The sequence below is a fragment of the Mya arenaria genome, chromosome 7, assembly GCF_026914265.1.
Source record: "Mya arenaria isolate MELC-2E11 chromosome 7, ASM2691426v1".
NCBI lineage: Eukaryota > Metazoa > Mollusca > Bivalvia > Myida > Myidae > Mya > Mya arenaria.
Genome location: NC_069128.1, coordinates 19,110,670 through 19,128,389, shown reverse-complemented (window position 1 = coordinate 19,128,389; position 17,720 = coordinate 19,110,670). Strand labels below are relative to the sequence as shown.

General features: G+C 33.5%; 2 protein-coding genes across 2 annotated transcripts in view; both read right to left on the bottom strand.

Moving 5' to 3' along the window:
* Positions 1 to 4,099: 4,099 nt before the first annotated feature.
* LOC128239839 (purpurin-like) lies at positions 4,100 to 8,316 on the bottom strand. Its single transcript, XM_052956282.1, has 3 exons — positions 7,729 to 8,316; positions 6,833 to 6,992; positions 4,100 to 4,442 (listed from the first exon to the last, which is right to left on the bottom strand). The coding sequence occupies exons 1-3, from the start codon at positions 8,057 to 8,059 to the stop codon at positions 4,223 to 4,225; spliced, it is 711 nt and encodes a 236-aa protein (XP_052812242.1). The 5' UTR covers positions 8,060 to 8,316; the 3' UTR covers positions 4,100 to 4,222.
* A 5,688-nt stretch (positions 8,317 to 14,004) lies between these two features.
* Positions 14,005 to 17,720, bottom strand: part of LOC128240989 (A disintegrin and metalloproteinase with thrombospondin motifs gon-1-like) — a 45,544-nt gene continuing 41,828 nt past the window's right edge. Inside the window, exon 18 of the mRNA XM_052957976.1 lies at positions 14,005 to 14,420. Within this exon, the coding sequence (XP_052813936.1) occupies positions 14,005 to 14,420 (416 nt within the window). The remainder of the gene's footprint in view (positions 14,421 to 17,720) is intronic.

Below are 17,720 nucleotides of genomic sequence, written 5' to 3'. Positions count from 1 at the left end.
ACTATTATAAATGTTACAAAACAATACTTCAAACTTTAAAGAGCAACAGAAGTTCATCACATTCAATGGCTCATTCTTTTAATATCAATATTACTTATCCACGAATTGTACTTATATAACTTGTCACAACAAAAAATTTCATTAAAGAATATGAAACAGTCCTTCTTTATGTACGTGTTAATAATGTATTGCTTAATCACAAAATATTTAATTAAATAATATGAAACAGTCCTTCTTCAAGTACGTGTTAATAATGTATTGCTTTATCACAACTGTTTCTTATAAATAGAAATTAATGAACACTACTAATATAAGGTCGTCCTTGATAACTTTTCATCATGTACAATTCATTGTTGTATCATCGATATAGTCATCATGGCTGTCGGGTGTTTACCCTGTCTTAAAGGCGCACTATAAAGGTTGATGCCAAATAATATATTTTTTTTATATTTTTTTTATGCATTATCGTGTTTAACTGATTTGACTTTAATGATCAAAATTTAGGAACGAATAAAATAATATTATCGATTTCTTGGCGCCTTTTTAACTGTGGATCTGTGGATACGTAGCTATTACTTAAACAGAGCTATTCATAAACGCTATTATTTTTTAAACTGTAACTAAAGCAAATTATTTTTTTAATCATAAAAGTCCAGGGAGTTAAACACGATAATGCATTAAAATCAGAAATGTATTTTTGGCGTCAACCTATATCGAGCGCCTTTAATCTTTTTCTAATCTCCCGATTCTTTTATCTGCATTCATCTATGCAACCTATTGATGCTGATTTGCACATTGACCTACTTGATCAGACAACAGTTTGACGGTGTTTTATGTATTAGGGGCCGTATTCATAAGTCTTAATATTCTTTAGTCATCAACCCGGTCAATGATAAAGATATTGGAAAATAAATTAATAGGTTAAATCCAAAACAGCAACTGGAATAGATCTGATTCCTCCCAAAATCATCTTTGCTGGCAAAAATACCTTGTAAGTTCCCATCCGAAACATGGCCAATGCAGTCATAATCCAAGAATCATTTTCAAATATTCTTAAGCTGGCACTAGTACACTTTTTTTCAAGAAAGATGGCCTCTTTATAGAAAAGAACTACAGACCAGTCAGTACTTTACCGTCATTGTCAATATTATATGAGCGGGTCATAGGTGAGCAACTGATTAGTCATTTTGATAACATTTTCCATCCTTTCCTGGCAGCATTCAGAACAACATTTGGATGTCAAACTGTCTGGAAGACTGGCAAAAAGCCCTTGATGAGAACAGATATGTAGGCACAGTTCTAATGAACCTCTCAAGAGCATTCGACTGCTTGCCCCATGATCTCATCTTAAAAATCTTAATGCATATGGTCTCTCAGCTCCAGCATGTACACTTATACAAACAGAAAACAAATGGGTCAAACTTGGTCAAGTTACCAGTGAGTGGGACTCCATCCTGAAAGGCGTACCACAATGATAAATATTAGGACCTCCAGTCTTCAATATCGTTCTCAATGACAGCTTCTACTTTATCAATAAGGCAGCCTTATAATCATGCAGATGACAATACTCTTTCTGTGTGAGCTTCAAATCATGATGTTGTTAAGACCACTCTTGAAGAAGAAAGTAGGATTTTGATAAACTGGTTTACTTCCAATCAAATGCAGGCTCACCCTGACAAATTGCAAGTGATATCAGTTGGCTCAAGGTCTGTTAAAGAAATAAAACTATTCAATATTCTTAATCACACTATTGTTTGTGCAGAGCAATGTAAACTTTAAGGCGTTGCGGTTTTTGATTCCCAGATTTCTAAAATGTGCAAAAAAAGCAGCTTAGCAACTGAATATCCTTCAAAGACTAATCTCTTCTTTTTTTCAGATCAATTTCAACTTTTGACCTGTTGTTTAGTATTTTTGTAGCAAGACTAACTAAAAAAATCAATTCAAAGTTTAAATAGATGTTTTGATTATAACACTTAAACTTACGAAAATATTTATCATAGAGTTTAATTGTCAACATTACATCATAGCAGGGTAAGATGCATCGCTATTGAAAATTACAAATGGCTGTATGGTATATCACCAGAACATGTTCAAAACCTTTTTAAGACATGCAATTTTAATCTCAAACTGTGTAGATTTTACATCGGTACGAACAGCTAAATATGGAAAGAACTCTTTCCGCTTTAAGGCCAGTCAGGTATGGAACAGTCTCCCAAACAAAATAAAATGCTCTCAAAATTACATGGAATTTAGAAGGCTGATCTGCACCTGGACATATCCCTCTTGTAAATACATAATGTGCAAATAATCTTAACTTAAAAAAGGAGAAATTGGTTATAAGGTGTTTCACTGAATATCTTGTATCCTTTGTCTCCACGGAAAAGGAGTTTTGGTTTTTAGTTGGATATCCTACATCTTAACCGAGGCTTGAGAAATTTTCGCCGGTCCCTTGGAGTTCGAACCATCCGAGGGCTCGACTTTAATCGCTTTCGCTTGGTCAATACACCATTCGTCTTAGTTTGAGATTCTGACTCTGGAACTATGATAAAAATTACACAGACAAGCCCAGGAGCCATACAATTTACGATGTCCCTGTTTACAGACACAGTGCAGAGGCAAAACACACTGAATGAGAGACACAGAACGTTAAAAACTCCGCAGACATACCGCACATGCATCTTAATCATGATATGAGCCGTATCGCGCGATTTCGGGCCTTCGGCCATAATCCTTCTGAAACATTAATTAAGACGAAAATGGTGTATAATACGTTTTTGTATTCATTGGGCCGTTTTGAACACAGACAGTGAATGCATTTTTCACGGGGGGGGGGGGGCATTTTTATTAACGATTATTTTATTTGTAAAAATTATGTCCGAAGGCCCAAAATCGCGCGATGCGGCTCAATTGCAGTTTGTTATCTCCGCGAATCGAATGCCGCACACTGATAAAACAACGAAACTATGATAAAAGCATTGTTAAACAAATTTTGATCGTTTATTTACGAGTATATACATGTGTTAGTATGTCATCGCCCATTTATTATGTAAATATTACACCAGTATTAATAATGAGGTCCAACAGTACATGAACTCATGTGAGCACAAACATATCCGTGTTTGTACCTTGTTAGAAAGTTTTGCATTGATAAGGCAAATATATTTAGCATGCACACAAGATCTTGATCCTTTTAAGAGTAAGCCGACAACGGCGGTGTATGAGGTATGACTGTGCCCAAAAGAGAAATTGAGAAGTTTAAAATGGGTATTTCATCCCCATCACAGGGGGCGGGGGATGTAAGACAAGCGAGAACGAAGAAGAAAAAGATTGGTCAACCACAGTAATATTGACCCTAGCCAGGTTCTGTGCGCTGTTTACTTCTGTACCTTGGCTCGGGTCACATGATGTAGCGAATCACCCCGAAGGAAGACCCAGAGTCTCGATTGAGACGGCCATCATTCTGTAGCCGTGGCGAGTGGCGACATGATTGCAAACTCATTATATATCCGTACAAAGAGGACTTATCACAAGATTAACCATTTTATAGGTGTGTAGTGTTCTCATAGATATACAATTGTAAACCTATGTATAGTTCTCATAGTAGTACAACTGTATAGGCGTGCAGAGTTCTCATACTAATACAATTGTATATATATGCGTATACAGTTGTCATACTAATACAATTGTATATATATGCGTATACAGTTGTCATACTAATACAATTGTATATATATGCGTATACAGTTGTCATACTAATACAATTGTATATATATGCGTATACAGTTGTCATACTAATACAATTGTATATATATGCGTATACAGTTGTCATACTAATACAATTGTATATATATGCGTATACAGTTGTCATACTAATACAATTGTATAGGCAAATATAGTTCTCATAGAAATACACTTGTATAGACGTATGGAGTTCACATAAAAAAAAATAATTGCTTAGGCGTATATAGTTCTCATAGTAGTACAATTGTATATAAAGGCGTAGAGTTCTCAAAGTAATGCAAGTCTTTATAAATCATAGTAATACAATTGCGTATGTGTTTGATTATGGTTTGAAAAGTAATACAACTTTATAAGCATATTAACATGTATTAAGTATTGAGTTCGGAGATCTTGGAGGTTTAAAATTAACAATAATACATTTGAAACTAAGCTAAAACAGGCACATTAAGAATATATTCAACATATCTCACTGGTTAGAATATCAACTTATTTCCACGTGTTCTTTCTTGCAGTATCCCTCGTGCCGAACCACGCGTAACGAATCAGCGTTGATACAACTCTTTTGAACGGTGGTATTAATTTCGTCCAAAATGCTCTGAGGTAGTGGATCCCTATTTCTTTGCATGACCCCTATATAGGCCCCTTTTGCTTCACACTTTCCGTCTGATGTTACGTCCCAACACGAATACAATATTGTGTAACTGAAAAAAGGAAAACAATCACGATTTTTTTCAAAAGTAATTAAAGCATTTTGTTTTCGCCATTATCACCATTACTTTTTTTAGCAACTTTCAAAGTTGGCATGGTTGGCAGTTTGTTAAAATATCAAACATAGAGGTCTTAATGACTATGTACTCTTCATAATAGAACTGTTACTTATATGTTTTGTGAGAAAATTTGCCAGCAGAAGCAATATATATTGGAATGAGTGTTCTAGTGTTGGACCCAGCAAGAGCCACACACCTAGCATAAGATACATGTAACAGACCATTAAGTATATTTTTTAGGGATGCAAACGAATGGCAAAACTGATATTCGAATATTCGGTAATTCTTTCGATCGAATATTCGATTACCAATATACATATTTAAGAAGTTATAGTAAACTTTTATTATTATTTGCTAAAGTAATAACAAGGACATTTAAAACCCTACTTTGTCTTCGCTAGTACTCGCGGTGGACCCTGATTTCCGCCAAATGACATCATTTCCCATTTTCAAAAAGAAAAAAAAAACATTACGAGCAAACAAAATCGAAAAATTTCAATTCCGCTGCCTTTATATTTGTAAACAATGTGAAATGACATGGATTCCTGATCAAATGACATTATGCGTCAATGAAGAGTTTTTCTTTTTATTGCGGTACAACAGATGTGACATTTAACCTCGTTCCCGGATTGACCTCGATTAAATATAATCGAAAAATGGAAAAACCAAACAAACTCGGGAACTAGTAAAATAATAAAACGAAAACATATGTTGATTTTGTCTCTTCTATTGTACATCAATAAAGGAAAATTACACTAAAATGCTCTTCTGTACATTTCAAATCATTGAAAACAGTTTAATGCATATATACATGTAACTGCATGCTTGAAGCACATGTCATTCCTTAAGTCCTTATTTGGCAAAGGCATTTAAATTTACCGAAAAAAATGATTTTTTTAATACCACTTGTCTAATAGTCAGTTATTGTAAATAACTGGGACTCTTTATGGTACCAGACTATATGTCTCTAAATGTCATATGGCGCGTGTATAGTGTATTGTCATCACATTCACACCTCTGGCATTAAGGGCCAATCGTTGTAAAAACAAGACAAACGAACTTTATACACAACAACAGAGTTGCAGGCAACAGGAATTTTATTCTTTTTATTCAACAGTTGTTGTTTTTTTCCGAATATTCGAATACCGATTTTGACATTCGAATACCAGACGTTTGATCGAATATTCGAATATTCGTTTGCATCCCATTTTTTATGTATATGCAATAGTGAGTTGATCGGTTTGCACGCGAAATAAAACACTGATGTTAAGTGTTTGAGACCCCGAACACCAAATATTGGATGAAATTTCTGCATGTGGGATAAGCATATAATAGCATTAACCAAGTTACGTATCTTGTAGGAAAGAAATAGTTGAACTATGAATTCGATCCAGCGTAGGAATACAGACAATGCAGTAAAAACGTAAACAATAAATTAAGATAAAGTAGATCCAGCATGTTCACTAAGATGTTTTAAATCACCGACCGTTCAGTTTTTTAACCTGCATAGACGGATGGTAGCCAATGGTCTCGTATGGTATAACCATGCTCAGATTCACTACCATGTGTTTATTAAAAGAACGAAAACAAACAACAAATGTTACACTGTAGTCACTTCCGAATTGGTGTAATTTGCTCATAAATCTTACCAACACATGCATGCCGGAAACCCACTCACAGTACTCAAAATTCTTAGCTGGTGCGAGCCGGGGTATTGACGATATGATTTTAATCAGAAAAGTTTAATAACCAAAGTAAATATATTTTTTTAACCGCCATTGGTAAAAGTTTTGGTAACCGCCTCGGTATGGTCAATGAAAACAAGGAAAACTCACATGACAGTTTTATGGGCGCCCAACCTCACGCCTGTCCCAATGTTAAACAAAAAGGCCTAAAGAAATACATTTGGTTCGGGTTACCCTACCCTGCCTACGGAAAGGCGCCGACCCTACCGTTTTTATAGTCAGTTTGAAAAAAAATGAAAAACAAAAAAAAACTAAAAAATAAATTGCTTTTTTTTTGGCTTTTCAATATGAAGTTTAAAACCTTAAATGCTTATATAGAAGATAACTTTAACACCATTCTCCAATGATAAAAATGACATTCTTATATAAAGCCTAATTTAAAAAAAAGCCTACCTACCCTACCTATTTTTGAAAAGGATGTAACCCTAACCAAACATTTTTTTTTTAGGCCTAAGTGCAAAATTAAAAATATATTCCTTATCGAAGTCAGCATCAACTTGCAGGCAATTAAGTTAAAAAAGAGCATGTTATTAAGTAAAAAATAAACCTCAATTACCCAGAGACTATACAATAGCCCACCTTGTGTAATCCGTTTTCACCACCCATATATCCTTCGTACCGAACTTCTTCCCTGTTGGAGTATCGAAAAAGATCTGCATTTTCTGTGGAGAGTTGTTGTCCTTGATCCGTACGTGACCTTCACCTACAGGACACCACCAGCCGTACATTTTCCCGCCAACTGGAAATATAGGAAAAGTTTGTGATTTTATCTTTTTAATCAAAATTCCTTCGAAGTAGCTTAATGAATAGATATCTAAACTCCTATTGCTCTTCCGAAGATGAACGTGTATACTTTCAAATGCATAAATATTCCGAGTAACCAGTGATTAACGCAATCTGTCTAAAATATATCCGATACTGAAAAACGACGTTTGTAATTGACCCATTGCCGTTTTATTGCGGTACAACAGATGCGACGTGGGTGAGGCAAGCGACATCATTGACGCCGCCACTGTTCAAACAGCCGAATTCATACAGTTAAATAGTCTTGGAAGAGTTATTTTCAGACTGTTGCCGGATTGTTGTAAAAAGGTGTGCACATAATAAGATAATAAAGCTTTTGAATATTATATTATATAAGCACTGCGGTTCATCGGTCTATGAAAACATCTGGTCAGTGCATGATTAACTTGAGTATTGCTTTATTGGTTTATCCATGTAAAAATATATATATTTGTGCTGGCAACGTCGTTACACGGGAAAATGGTGTATTTATATATATATATATTTTTTTCATTTTTCTAAAATTGGAAACATATTTTCATAAAAAGCACATTTTACATTGGCACTTGTCCTTCTCCATGAAATCAACCAAACAGTAATCAAGAATTTTGCGACAGGAAAACTTAAACTTTTCAAATTTTATAGATAGGAGTAGCAACATTTAAAATTCTTTATAACTATGATTCACGTACCTGATCTTATATCATAGTTGTTTTCATCTTTGTACACAAAATTTACTTTCACATCAGAAAAGTCCATTAATGTCGCAAGCAATTTATTTTCCAATCCCTTTGTACTGCTAACAAACCAGTTGCCAGAAAACTTTTTAGTGTCAAAGTTTTTCTGTAGAGGAATATCATCCAGTTGACATAGTTCTCCTGTATACGTAGCAACGTTGCTGAACAATCCAGCGTTGATTAAGAAAATTAAAAGTGCTATGGTGAAAATAAGAGTCACTACTAAACATTTGTTCCTTCGCGAGAAAAATCCCCCACCCCCACGATGCCCATCCGAGCCACCCATTATAGCACCATTCGTGAATTTAATGATTGAGTAATTCCTGAGCTTTTGCTCATTTCAATTTTGAGACTTTGGACTTTATCATCCACAAACAACGGCTGTATCCACTATTAATGTTGCAGAGAAAACTTTGATATGGCCCTTGATGTATTAAGTTTGAGAATATACGCTTACATTTGCACTTCTCTTTAATAAATGTAACAAATCAATACTGAATACTTTAAAGAGCAAAAGAAGTTCAGCCCATTTAATGGCTCAAACTTCTTATATCAAAATTACTTATCCAGAAATTGCAATTATATTACTTGTCATAACACATGATTTCATTTAAAACTATGTAACAGTCCTTTTTCATGTACGTGCTTCTTAAATATTGCTTTTGCTGAATCACAAATGTTTCTTATAAATATGAACTTGATATAACTACTAATATAATCTTGTTCTTGATAGCCTTTTATCATGTATCATTCATTGTTGTATCATCAATGTAGTAAAATATGGTTATCATGTGTTCACCATGTCTTAAATCGGGTTGTTTTTATCTCCCGATTGCTTTATCAGCATTCTTCTGTGCAACCTTGTGCTGTAGGATGATGCTGATTTGCACTTTGACCTATGAGATAAGAAGAAATTTGTGTACAATTCATCTGCAATCAGAGCATTTTCCTTCGAAACTACTTGGATGTATATGGACGGTTTACATGATCAGAATTATTTACATTTAACTTCGCTGCAAGTAGATCGCGTAGTAATTTCAAAATCGAACCTGACTCTGTGTTGCTTTGTTATTTTTCAGTGATAAAACTACTACAGAGCACCCCCAGCAAACACACAACGTTGTGACAACGTTGGGACAACATAGTTCATTAGATCAATATATATTTCGTAAAACATCTTTCCTTCGCAAGCATGTCTAAGTGTGGAAGTTGAATCTGTTCGTCACTTTAAGCTCACTTGTCCTCTATTTAACATCAATAGAACAAACATGCTTACAACAATACACTAGCGTGTTCCTGGAACAGCTATCACATAAGGCTATATCTTGAATGGCAATGTGCTTTATGATTTTATTACTTTCTTAAATATTTTCTTCCATATACTCCTACATTGATTATACCAAACGATTTCACTGAGTTCAATTTTATTTGCTGATTTACATGTGACTCAAAATTCATCTGTTTACTGTAAGAGAAAGACACATTTTCTTTTTCACTCCATGATTTATAAATGCATTTATCCTTAAAAAGAAAACCAAATACATATGTTTAACTGCCTTCTGTAGAAGAAGATGATCTTCATAATAGCTTTAAGCTTCCGATAAAATTTTCAAATATTTAGAATGAAATATATGTTATATATATTTGAATATTGTTATGAAATGATACGAACTGAGTTCCAGGAAACCTGTAGAACCAATATTTGACATTGACTCCAGTGAAACTTATGTCGATAACAGTAATCCTGTCGATTCTAACTGCTACTAAAATTACAGAAAGTAGTGAATGTTACACTCAACTCATTGAAAAGCAGGAACACTGCATGTCTTTATGCTGCAGAATGTAACCAGAATGTTGTCAAAATGTATCAGCACAAAAACACCCTTTGATGATGAAGGTGAGCACAAAAACTTAAGATAAGATTAAATTTGATCAAAAGCAGTAAAATGGTATTAATAACACAGCATTCTACTACAGAATTTAGCATTGAAAGTACTTCTGATTCAGATGCAAGCTTTTTAACTGCTCTGTATTAATGACTCAATTGGCAATGCTTACTCCATTTGGTGAAGCGTCATCTTACATGTTGAGAGCAAAATGACCAAAAACTGTCTGAATTAAAAAAGGTTACGTCTTGGACTGAATTTCCATGGCATAGAAAAGCGGTTTAGTATTTTAAGACAGTTGGCAGCTGCCAGATTTCATTTATGGATTGATTATATGGCCGATAAGTTGACTGACTGTGTGGTATGGCTACTAAGAGATACTATCCGAAGAACATTGCCTACATCTTTCACTGACACATACCCCAAAATAACTTGCATACTAGACTGTACAGAAGTATTTATTCAACGCCTTTCTCTTTGAAATCAGGACTCAAACATACATGAATTGCAAAAGCCATAGTACTGCTATATTTTTTATTGCCAAATATGTTTTATGTACATGGGCCAAAGCATATGGAGGAAGAGCTAGTATTAATTTCATTACAAAATCATTGGAGATTTTCACTTTTTTCTTTTACCAGGAGATGAAGTAATTGCCGCCGGTAAATTTTATACGCACATGATTTGTTTGCAAGACATATAAAAATTATCATTCTTGCTATCATGAAATGTAGGATGCAATTTTCAGCTAAAAGGAAAATTGAGGCGCATGGCTTTGGTTCGCATTTATGTTGAGAGAGCCATCCATATGCTATTCTGTTACCGTATTCGGATAACCACAGATAACATATACTATGTGGACATGTAAATCCGGGTGATTTCTGCCCTTTACAATCTTTAAAGCTCCAAAGATGAAATATCTCAGGACTACGTCCTTTCGCCTACAAGTTTGAAAACTATGTGTAACTTTGCTGTCGTTGCATCATACTGTATATCATACTGAATAGGTGTGTTCATAAAAGCATATGTTATTGTGTTGGAAAACGATTGCTGATAATGATTTTTTTAATGAAAATGCCATAAAAATCCCTCATATATTTTACACATTGTCAGATTTATATATTTATATATGCATTATTATTGTGTTTGAAAAATTGCCGCTGCCTTTGGAATCGAATTAAAATAAACCGGTATGAATTCGACTAATCTATTGGTTACACTGCATTCTAAGAGACAGAACTCAAAACATGACCTTTACATTACACTGGAGATGGAACAACAAATCAGGAAATGATTAAAACATTAATTAAAAGATGTCTTCATAATTGCATTCAGCCCATAGCTAGTGGTTTTCACCAACAATAGACCCATGTCGAACAAATGCATAAATAATTTAATTAATCAATAAAACTACAATTGCAACTTGATTTGTGTCTATTTGGTAAATTATATATGTGCATCCATTTTCAAAGTCTTTCATTTTAAACCACAACCTCTACAATAACGATTTTACTGGTCACAGATTTTAGTCGTTTGAAGTCGTTCTCGTCCGCTAAGCGAACCAGTTAACGTTTAAAATAAAATTATAATTTTAAGTGTGATAGCTACAAACATTGAAATATAAGGCTCGTCGGTTATAAAACCCTATCATTTTATCCAAACAATGAATACATAGCTCTGTTTCGGCAGTGCACCTTTGTGAAGTAACCATTCCTTTCACTTGGTTTAATGGTATAAATACCACTAAATATCACAACATCCCATTTTGGGCGTCCGCAGAAGTACTAAACCCAATTTACCCGAACAAAACGAATATTTCAGGCGTCGCCAGTTGTTCACGCCAATTGTTTGTTTTTTTAAGTATTATTATCCCTATAATGACACCTTATCGTTAAAGAGAAAAAAACTCGATTTAAGGAGACCAATCAGGCTCGCTTTAGACCTATCAGGTCACAGTCAGAAATGTAAATTGTTCAAACTTTTAATTTACTTTATACCCTAGATGAAAATAAAATGAATAGCTAGGACACTGCCCCTAATTGGTCACGATTTATTAACACTCCCCCCCCCCCCTCCGCGCGGCAACGCAACTGAAAACACTTATAAATAAAGTAACTATTTTACTTTTTGATACCAATATTTTAGACAAAAATACACTTAAAATATAAATATGGTGGTGTTAGTGGGGAGCGAACCCATGCCGGTAAAGTCATGGAAAATGAGAAAACTGACTATAAAACCTTCACACCCACAAGGACTTATTTACAAACATAAGAAAAACTAACCCTTTCGTTGAAAAACGTGACTCACGCTATTAAAAATCGTGGACTTGAGCATACATGTATATCAACATTTGTTGAAGGCAACCATCAGTATATACGTTTTAACACTCCTTATGATTTTCCACATTTTATTTCGTCATACAATAAAGTGCATTTTTAAAAAACAACAACATTAACACCTTACCAAAATACAGGATACAAGAATCTTTATTTAAAGTCTGGTATATGATAACAAGAAACATAAGCTCAATGACATATTTCTCGAATTGAGTAACAAACATACATAACATATCAACACATAACAAATTGTTCGAGTCGAGAAATTTGGGCTTTGAGCCCATATTAAGTTTTAAGTAGGTCTTAGTCGTAAATTGAAATGATCGTAGTGTCATATTTTCATTAGTTTGATACATGGTTGTGTGAGCTGAACTTAGGCAAAGATAGACAATGAATAAACATATGAGAAATACAAAAAATCGACGTATTATACTGTGAGACTTTTGTATAGATTTTAAATTATTGAAAATATGACTAAGATCCTTTTATGGAACGAGACGCTTATATGTTGTTGCCCCCCGTAAGTGCCTGGATGAACGACATAAATGCATTTTCCATCTTACCAACAAAGGACGACGGCTAACTCATGACAACAAAGGACGATCATTGTCGAAAATAACTTTATCATACCAGACACATTTGAACAACATATCTGAACTTAATAAAAGAGCCAACTACCAGAATAACTATTTTATTCAAGCAACTTAGAACATGTTTATTTCAACTCAAACTGATATCCAATTCAACTAAGATCATTTTTACTTCAACCCAAATTAACATAAAATATTGTATCTACCTATAAAAATTATAAAGCGAACCTCAACTGAACAATTGTGATATTCAAATGGTTCAATTCACTCATACATACTGTGCGCCTACTACATCGTGAATATCCATAATAAACTAATGGCTCAATACCGAAGGAATAGCCATGGAATACAAGTAATCACCAATGTATAAGTGACTATTGTAATAAGATGGTGACCTGCTATCCCAGCCAATGAAATTGCCTATCGGTCTCAAAAGGTACCACGTTTAATCGTCAAGACTTTCAGCTTAACATTTGGTGTCATGCTAATATACATGACGTCATAATTTGGTTACCCGCATACAGATAACTGGTAAAACTATAAATAGTTTGAACATAAACTGTGTAAAATCTTAATGACACCTGAAATATATTTTTCACCAAATTATATGTACCCATGCGCATTTTTGCCATGATGTATTTGTAAGAAAAACTTTAACCTCTACATGAAGTCATAATATGGTTCACCACATACAGAAAACAACGTTACAACTTAAGTCAATTAGAAAATATTGTGTAATTTCTTAAAGGCTCCCTCGCTTGGATAGCTCCGCCCTTCTTTATCATTAAGAAATAACACAATATGTTCTTACTTTTGCCGAAACTATTAAGAGCATCTGGCCAAAAAGTGAAATATGAATACTTCTTTATCAATAATAAAACAGCACATGAGAAAAATAAAATACGTCTAATTCCTAGAAATGATTCATTTTAAATTAAAAAGAATGAAACATAGCTCCCAAAATGTACAATTAGAACATTGGCGCTTGAAATGACACAGGTAAATCTTTGTGAGTCGTATTTACAGTAAGGACAGTAAACTGGCTTAGAGCTCTCGTTTACCCTAAATGTAATATTCTGAATGTTTTGGTTTATCTTGGATTTTTCTTATACAAGCGAGTTCCGTTCATCCCGTCACATTAATATGTATACACTTAAAGAGATACGTTAGAAAGTTATTCATATGTTCGAATTTTTAAATAGTATACATGTACATACTTGTGCTGTTTAATTTGAGATAACTTATATTAAAAGAAAATGGACTATCATTGATAACATGTTTGCATTTTAAATATTTCATCAATATTGATCTGGCAAAACCAATGAAGAACAATGTACATCAATATTGGATGTTTTTTATAGTTTTAAATCTTGCTTTTCCCTTTAAATGTCTTGAGGGAAGAAATTATCGAAACAATCAATATTCTTGTATGAGAGCTCCAGTAAACGTGTTCCAAGCATAGGAATTTTCTTCAATATAAGATGAACTGTATGTAGTTAACATCTTTACCCAAACGTGCTCGTTCTTATTCAATTTAACCGAAGTGGAGACCGAATTGCAACCATAATTTACATGGTAATCTCTTGTTGCTGTAAGTCTTTGAGCACCACTCATTGAAGCTGGACCCTTTTCCATGTAGAAAATTATATTTATAGTGCTGCTACTCGCAACGCATATTTGGGCCGTGAAGTAATAGATACCAGTCACAGGAGCAGTGAAGTGCCCGCTGCTGGCGCTGTATGCATTGCCTTCGTTGACGAGCATAGTAGGGAAAGCCAATACATTGCTGGAAAGAATGTTGACACCGTGGGCGTTGAATGCGACCTTTGTGCCTACAATAACACATTAGACACATGTGTACAAAAAACATAATTTTTTATGCAAATATGATAAATGCTGAATATGTTTTATAATAAGCATGCAACTGAATGTTACTAAATTTAAACATTATAATTATTTAAATTAAAACAAAGGTATGAAGAGAATAATAGCGAGCATAATTCAGTGTTTCAAGTAATAAACATACAACAAGCACATCGGAAGACCTCATTTCAATAACATTACTATATTAAACATAATAAATCCACGATACCGAATACTTTTTTAAAGCTGCACTCTCACAGATAGACCGTTTTAACAACAAACATGTGTAGGCATTTTGACAGTTCTAATCGGAAGAAAGAGCTGAACAAGCGCCAAAGACGTTAAATGTGGTCAATTACAACATAAAATGTCTATGACAGTAGTATGGCCAAGTTTGAAACGTTTGAGTCAGTTCATGTTCAAAACATTGACAATTATACCACGCCCAAAGGAGTACGTACATGGCAAATTATCGGCTCTCTTACCGTACGATAGCTTCCTCGAATTAATATTTCTGAGTAGTCATAATATTATTTTTTTAAACTAAAAGCTTTATTGATCAGTTCTGGCAAAGGGTCTTCGATTTTGCAAGTTAAACTTTCCATTTTAATTGGTTCACTCACTAAATATTTAAATTGTAACTCGTTTTTAAAATAAATACATACACATGTATTACAAAGACAAACACTGAGTGATAAACCTTAAACTTCTTACTTAATCATACATTAATGGAAATAATTAATTACTGATAACAATATATTAACTGTGTATTTAATAGCTGAAAACGCACAAATATTAAATGATTGGTGAGTGCTGCTTCACGATTTACAGTGATCAACTATCGTCGCATAAGGTAAGCATACCGTGTTTTCTGCACCTTTCTTTCAGATATACACAGTATCCTGCATAACAACCATTGTTTTTGACATTTGTTCATCCTTTTCGGAAATTTGAATTAAAATGTATAAATTGTGGTACATCTTATATGGGAGTAAGAGTGCATCTTTAAAAAAATGTTTTTTTTGTCGAACGCTCGTTGTTATGATGATCCCCATCATGAGCAATCACTTGTAATCAATCGTAAACTTAACTGTGCGAATACGTTTAAATAATAAAAACTGATTTTTTCAGCATTTGTCCTTATTCAGATTGTTGACCTTATCGGTATGGTCAGGAAAACAAACGATGAAATCATTATGGCCCACAGAAAACCTTCGCAATAGTAGAAAATAGTGTGTGTGTTTTTCATGTTTTTGGAAGAAAAATGAATTCTGGTTGGCATAAATTCTTGTTACCATAAATTATATTTAATTGAAATAGATATGTCTGCCACATCTCCTTACCATGGTGATACATCATACACATGGAACATGTTGTTATTATGATATAAATCAAACAAAAACCTGAAAACATTGCTTTAGTTGCATATTGAGGATAACACAAAAGTCACCGAAACATCAAGAATAGTTATTCCGCACAAATGGGTTATTAGTTTTTTTAAGCTGAAACCAAGTCCTGTATGTTTTTTTTTTCTTTCATGGCTTTCTAACAAACGCGTATTCGAATAACACAATATATGCAGTTCAAAATATAAGCATCAAGAATAGTGTTTGAGGGCAATAACGCTATCGGTTGCTGGACTGTTGTTGAACCACCTTCGTGCTCAAACAAATTTCGAGTGTCTTCAAAATTCATTTCAAAAATCATCTCTCTGGTGCGGCCTGGTCATGCATACTATTTTGGGTGGCTATTATCTATATATCTCTCTCTCTCTCTCTCTCTCTCTCTCTCTCTCTCTCTCTCTCTCTCTCTCTCTCTATATATATATATATATATATATATATATATATATATATATATATATATATATATATATATATATATATATATATATATATATATATATATATATATATATATAGATTGACCAATAGAAATATACAGAACATACTTATCCCAAATGGCTGAAATGTCATTTTTTCACATTTAGCTCAAATTCATTCCTTAGGATTTCAAATAATGCTTTATCAAAATATATTACCGGTCTACAAAAATATGAATAAAAGGAAACAATAAAAATAGTGAGCTTATGTTTCAAGTCTCAAGTAAAAACAGTGAGCTTATGTTTCAAGTAAAAACATTGAGCTTATGTTTCAAGTAAAAACAGTGAGCTTGTTTCATGTAAAAACAGTGAGCTTATGTTTCAAGTAAAACAGTGAGCTTATGTTTCAAGTAAAAACAGTGAGCTTGTTTCATGTAAAAACAGTGAGCTTATGTTTCAAGTAAAACAGTGAGCTTGTTTCATGTAAAACAGTGAGCTTATGTTTCAAGTAAAAACAGTGAGCTTATGTTTCAAGTAAAAACAGTGAGCTTGTTTCATGTAAAAACAGTGAGCTTATGTTTCAAGTAAAACAGTGAGCTTGTTTCATGTAAAACAGTGAGCTTATGTTTCAAGTAAAAACAGTGAGCTTATGTTTCAAGTAAAACAGTGAGCTTGTTTCATGTAAAACAGTGAGCTTGTTTCAAGTAAAACAGTGAGCTTATGTTTCAAGTAAAAACAGTGAGCTTGTTTCATGTAAAAACAGTGAGCTTATGTTTCAAGTAAAACAGTGAGCTTATGTTTCAAGTAAAAACAGTGAGCTAATGATCCAAATAAAAACAGTGAGCTTATGTTTCAAGTAAAAACAGTGAACTTATGTTTCAAGTAAAAACAGTGAGCTTGTTTCATGTAAAAACAGTGAGCTTATGTTTCAAGTAAAACAGTGAGCTTATGTTTCAAGTAAAAACAGTGAGCTAATGATCCAAATAAAAACAGTGAGCTTATGTTTCAAGTAAAACAGTGAGCTTATGTTTCAAGTAAAACAGTGAGCTTATGTTTCAAGTAAAAACAGTGAGCTTATGTTTCAAGTAAAAACAGTGAGCTTGTTTCATGTAAAACCAGTGAGCTTATGTTTCAAGTAAAACAGTGAGCTTATGTTTCAAGTAAAAACAGTGAGCTAATGATCCAAATAAAAACAGTGAGCTTATGTTTCAAGTAAAAACAGTGAACTTATGTTTCAAGTAAAACAGTGAGCTTATGTTTCAAGTAAAACATTGAGCTTATGTTTCAAGTAAAAACATTGAGCTTATGTTTCAAGTAAAAACAGTGAGCTTGTTTCATGTAAAAACAGTGAGCTTGTTTCATGTAAAAACAGTGAGCTTATGTTTCAAGTAAAACAGTGAGTTTATGTTTCAAGTAAAACAGTGAGCTTATGTTTCAAGTAAAAACA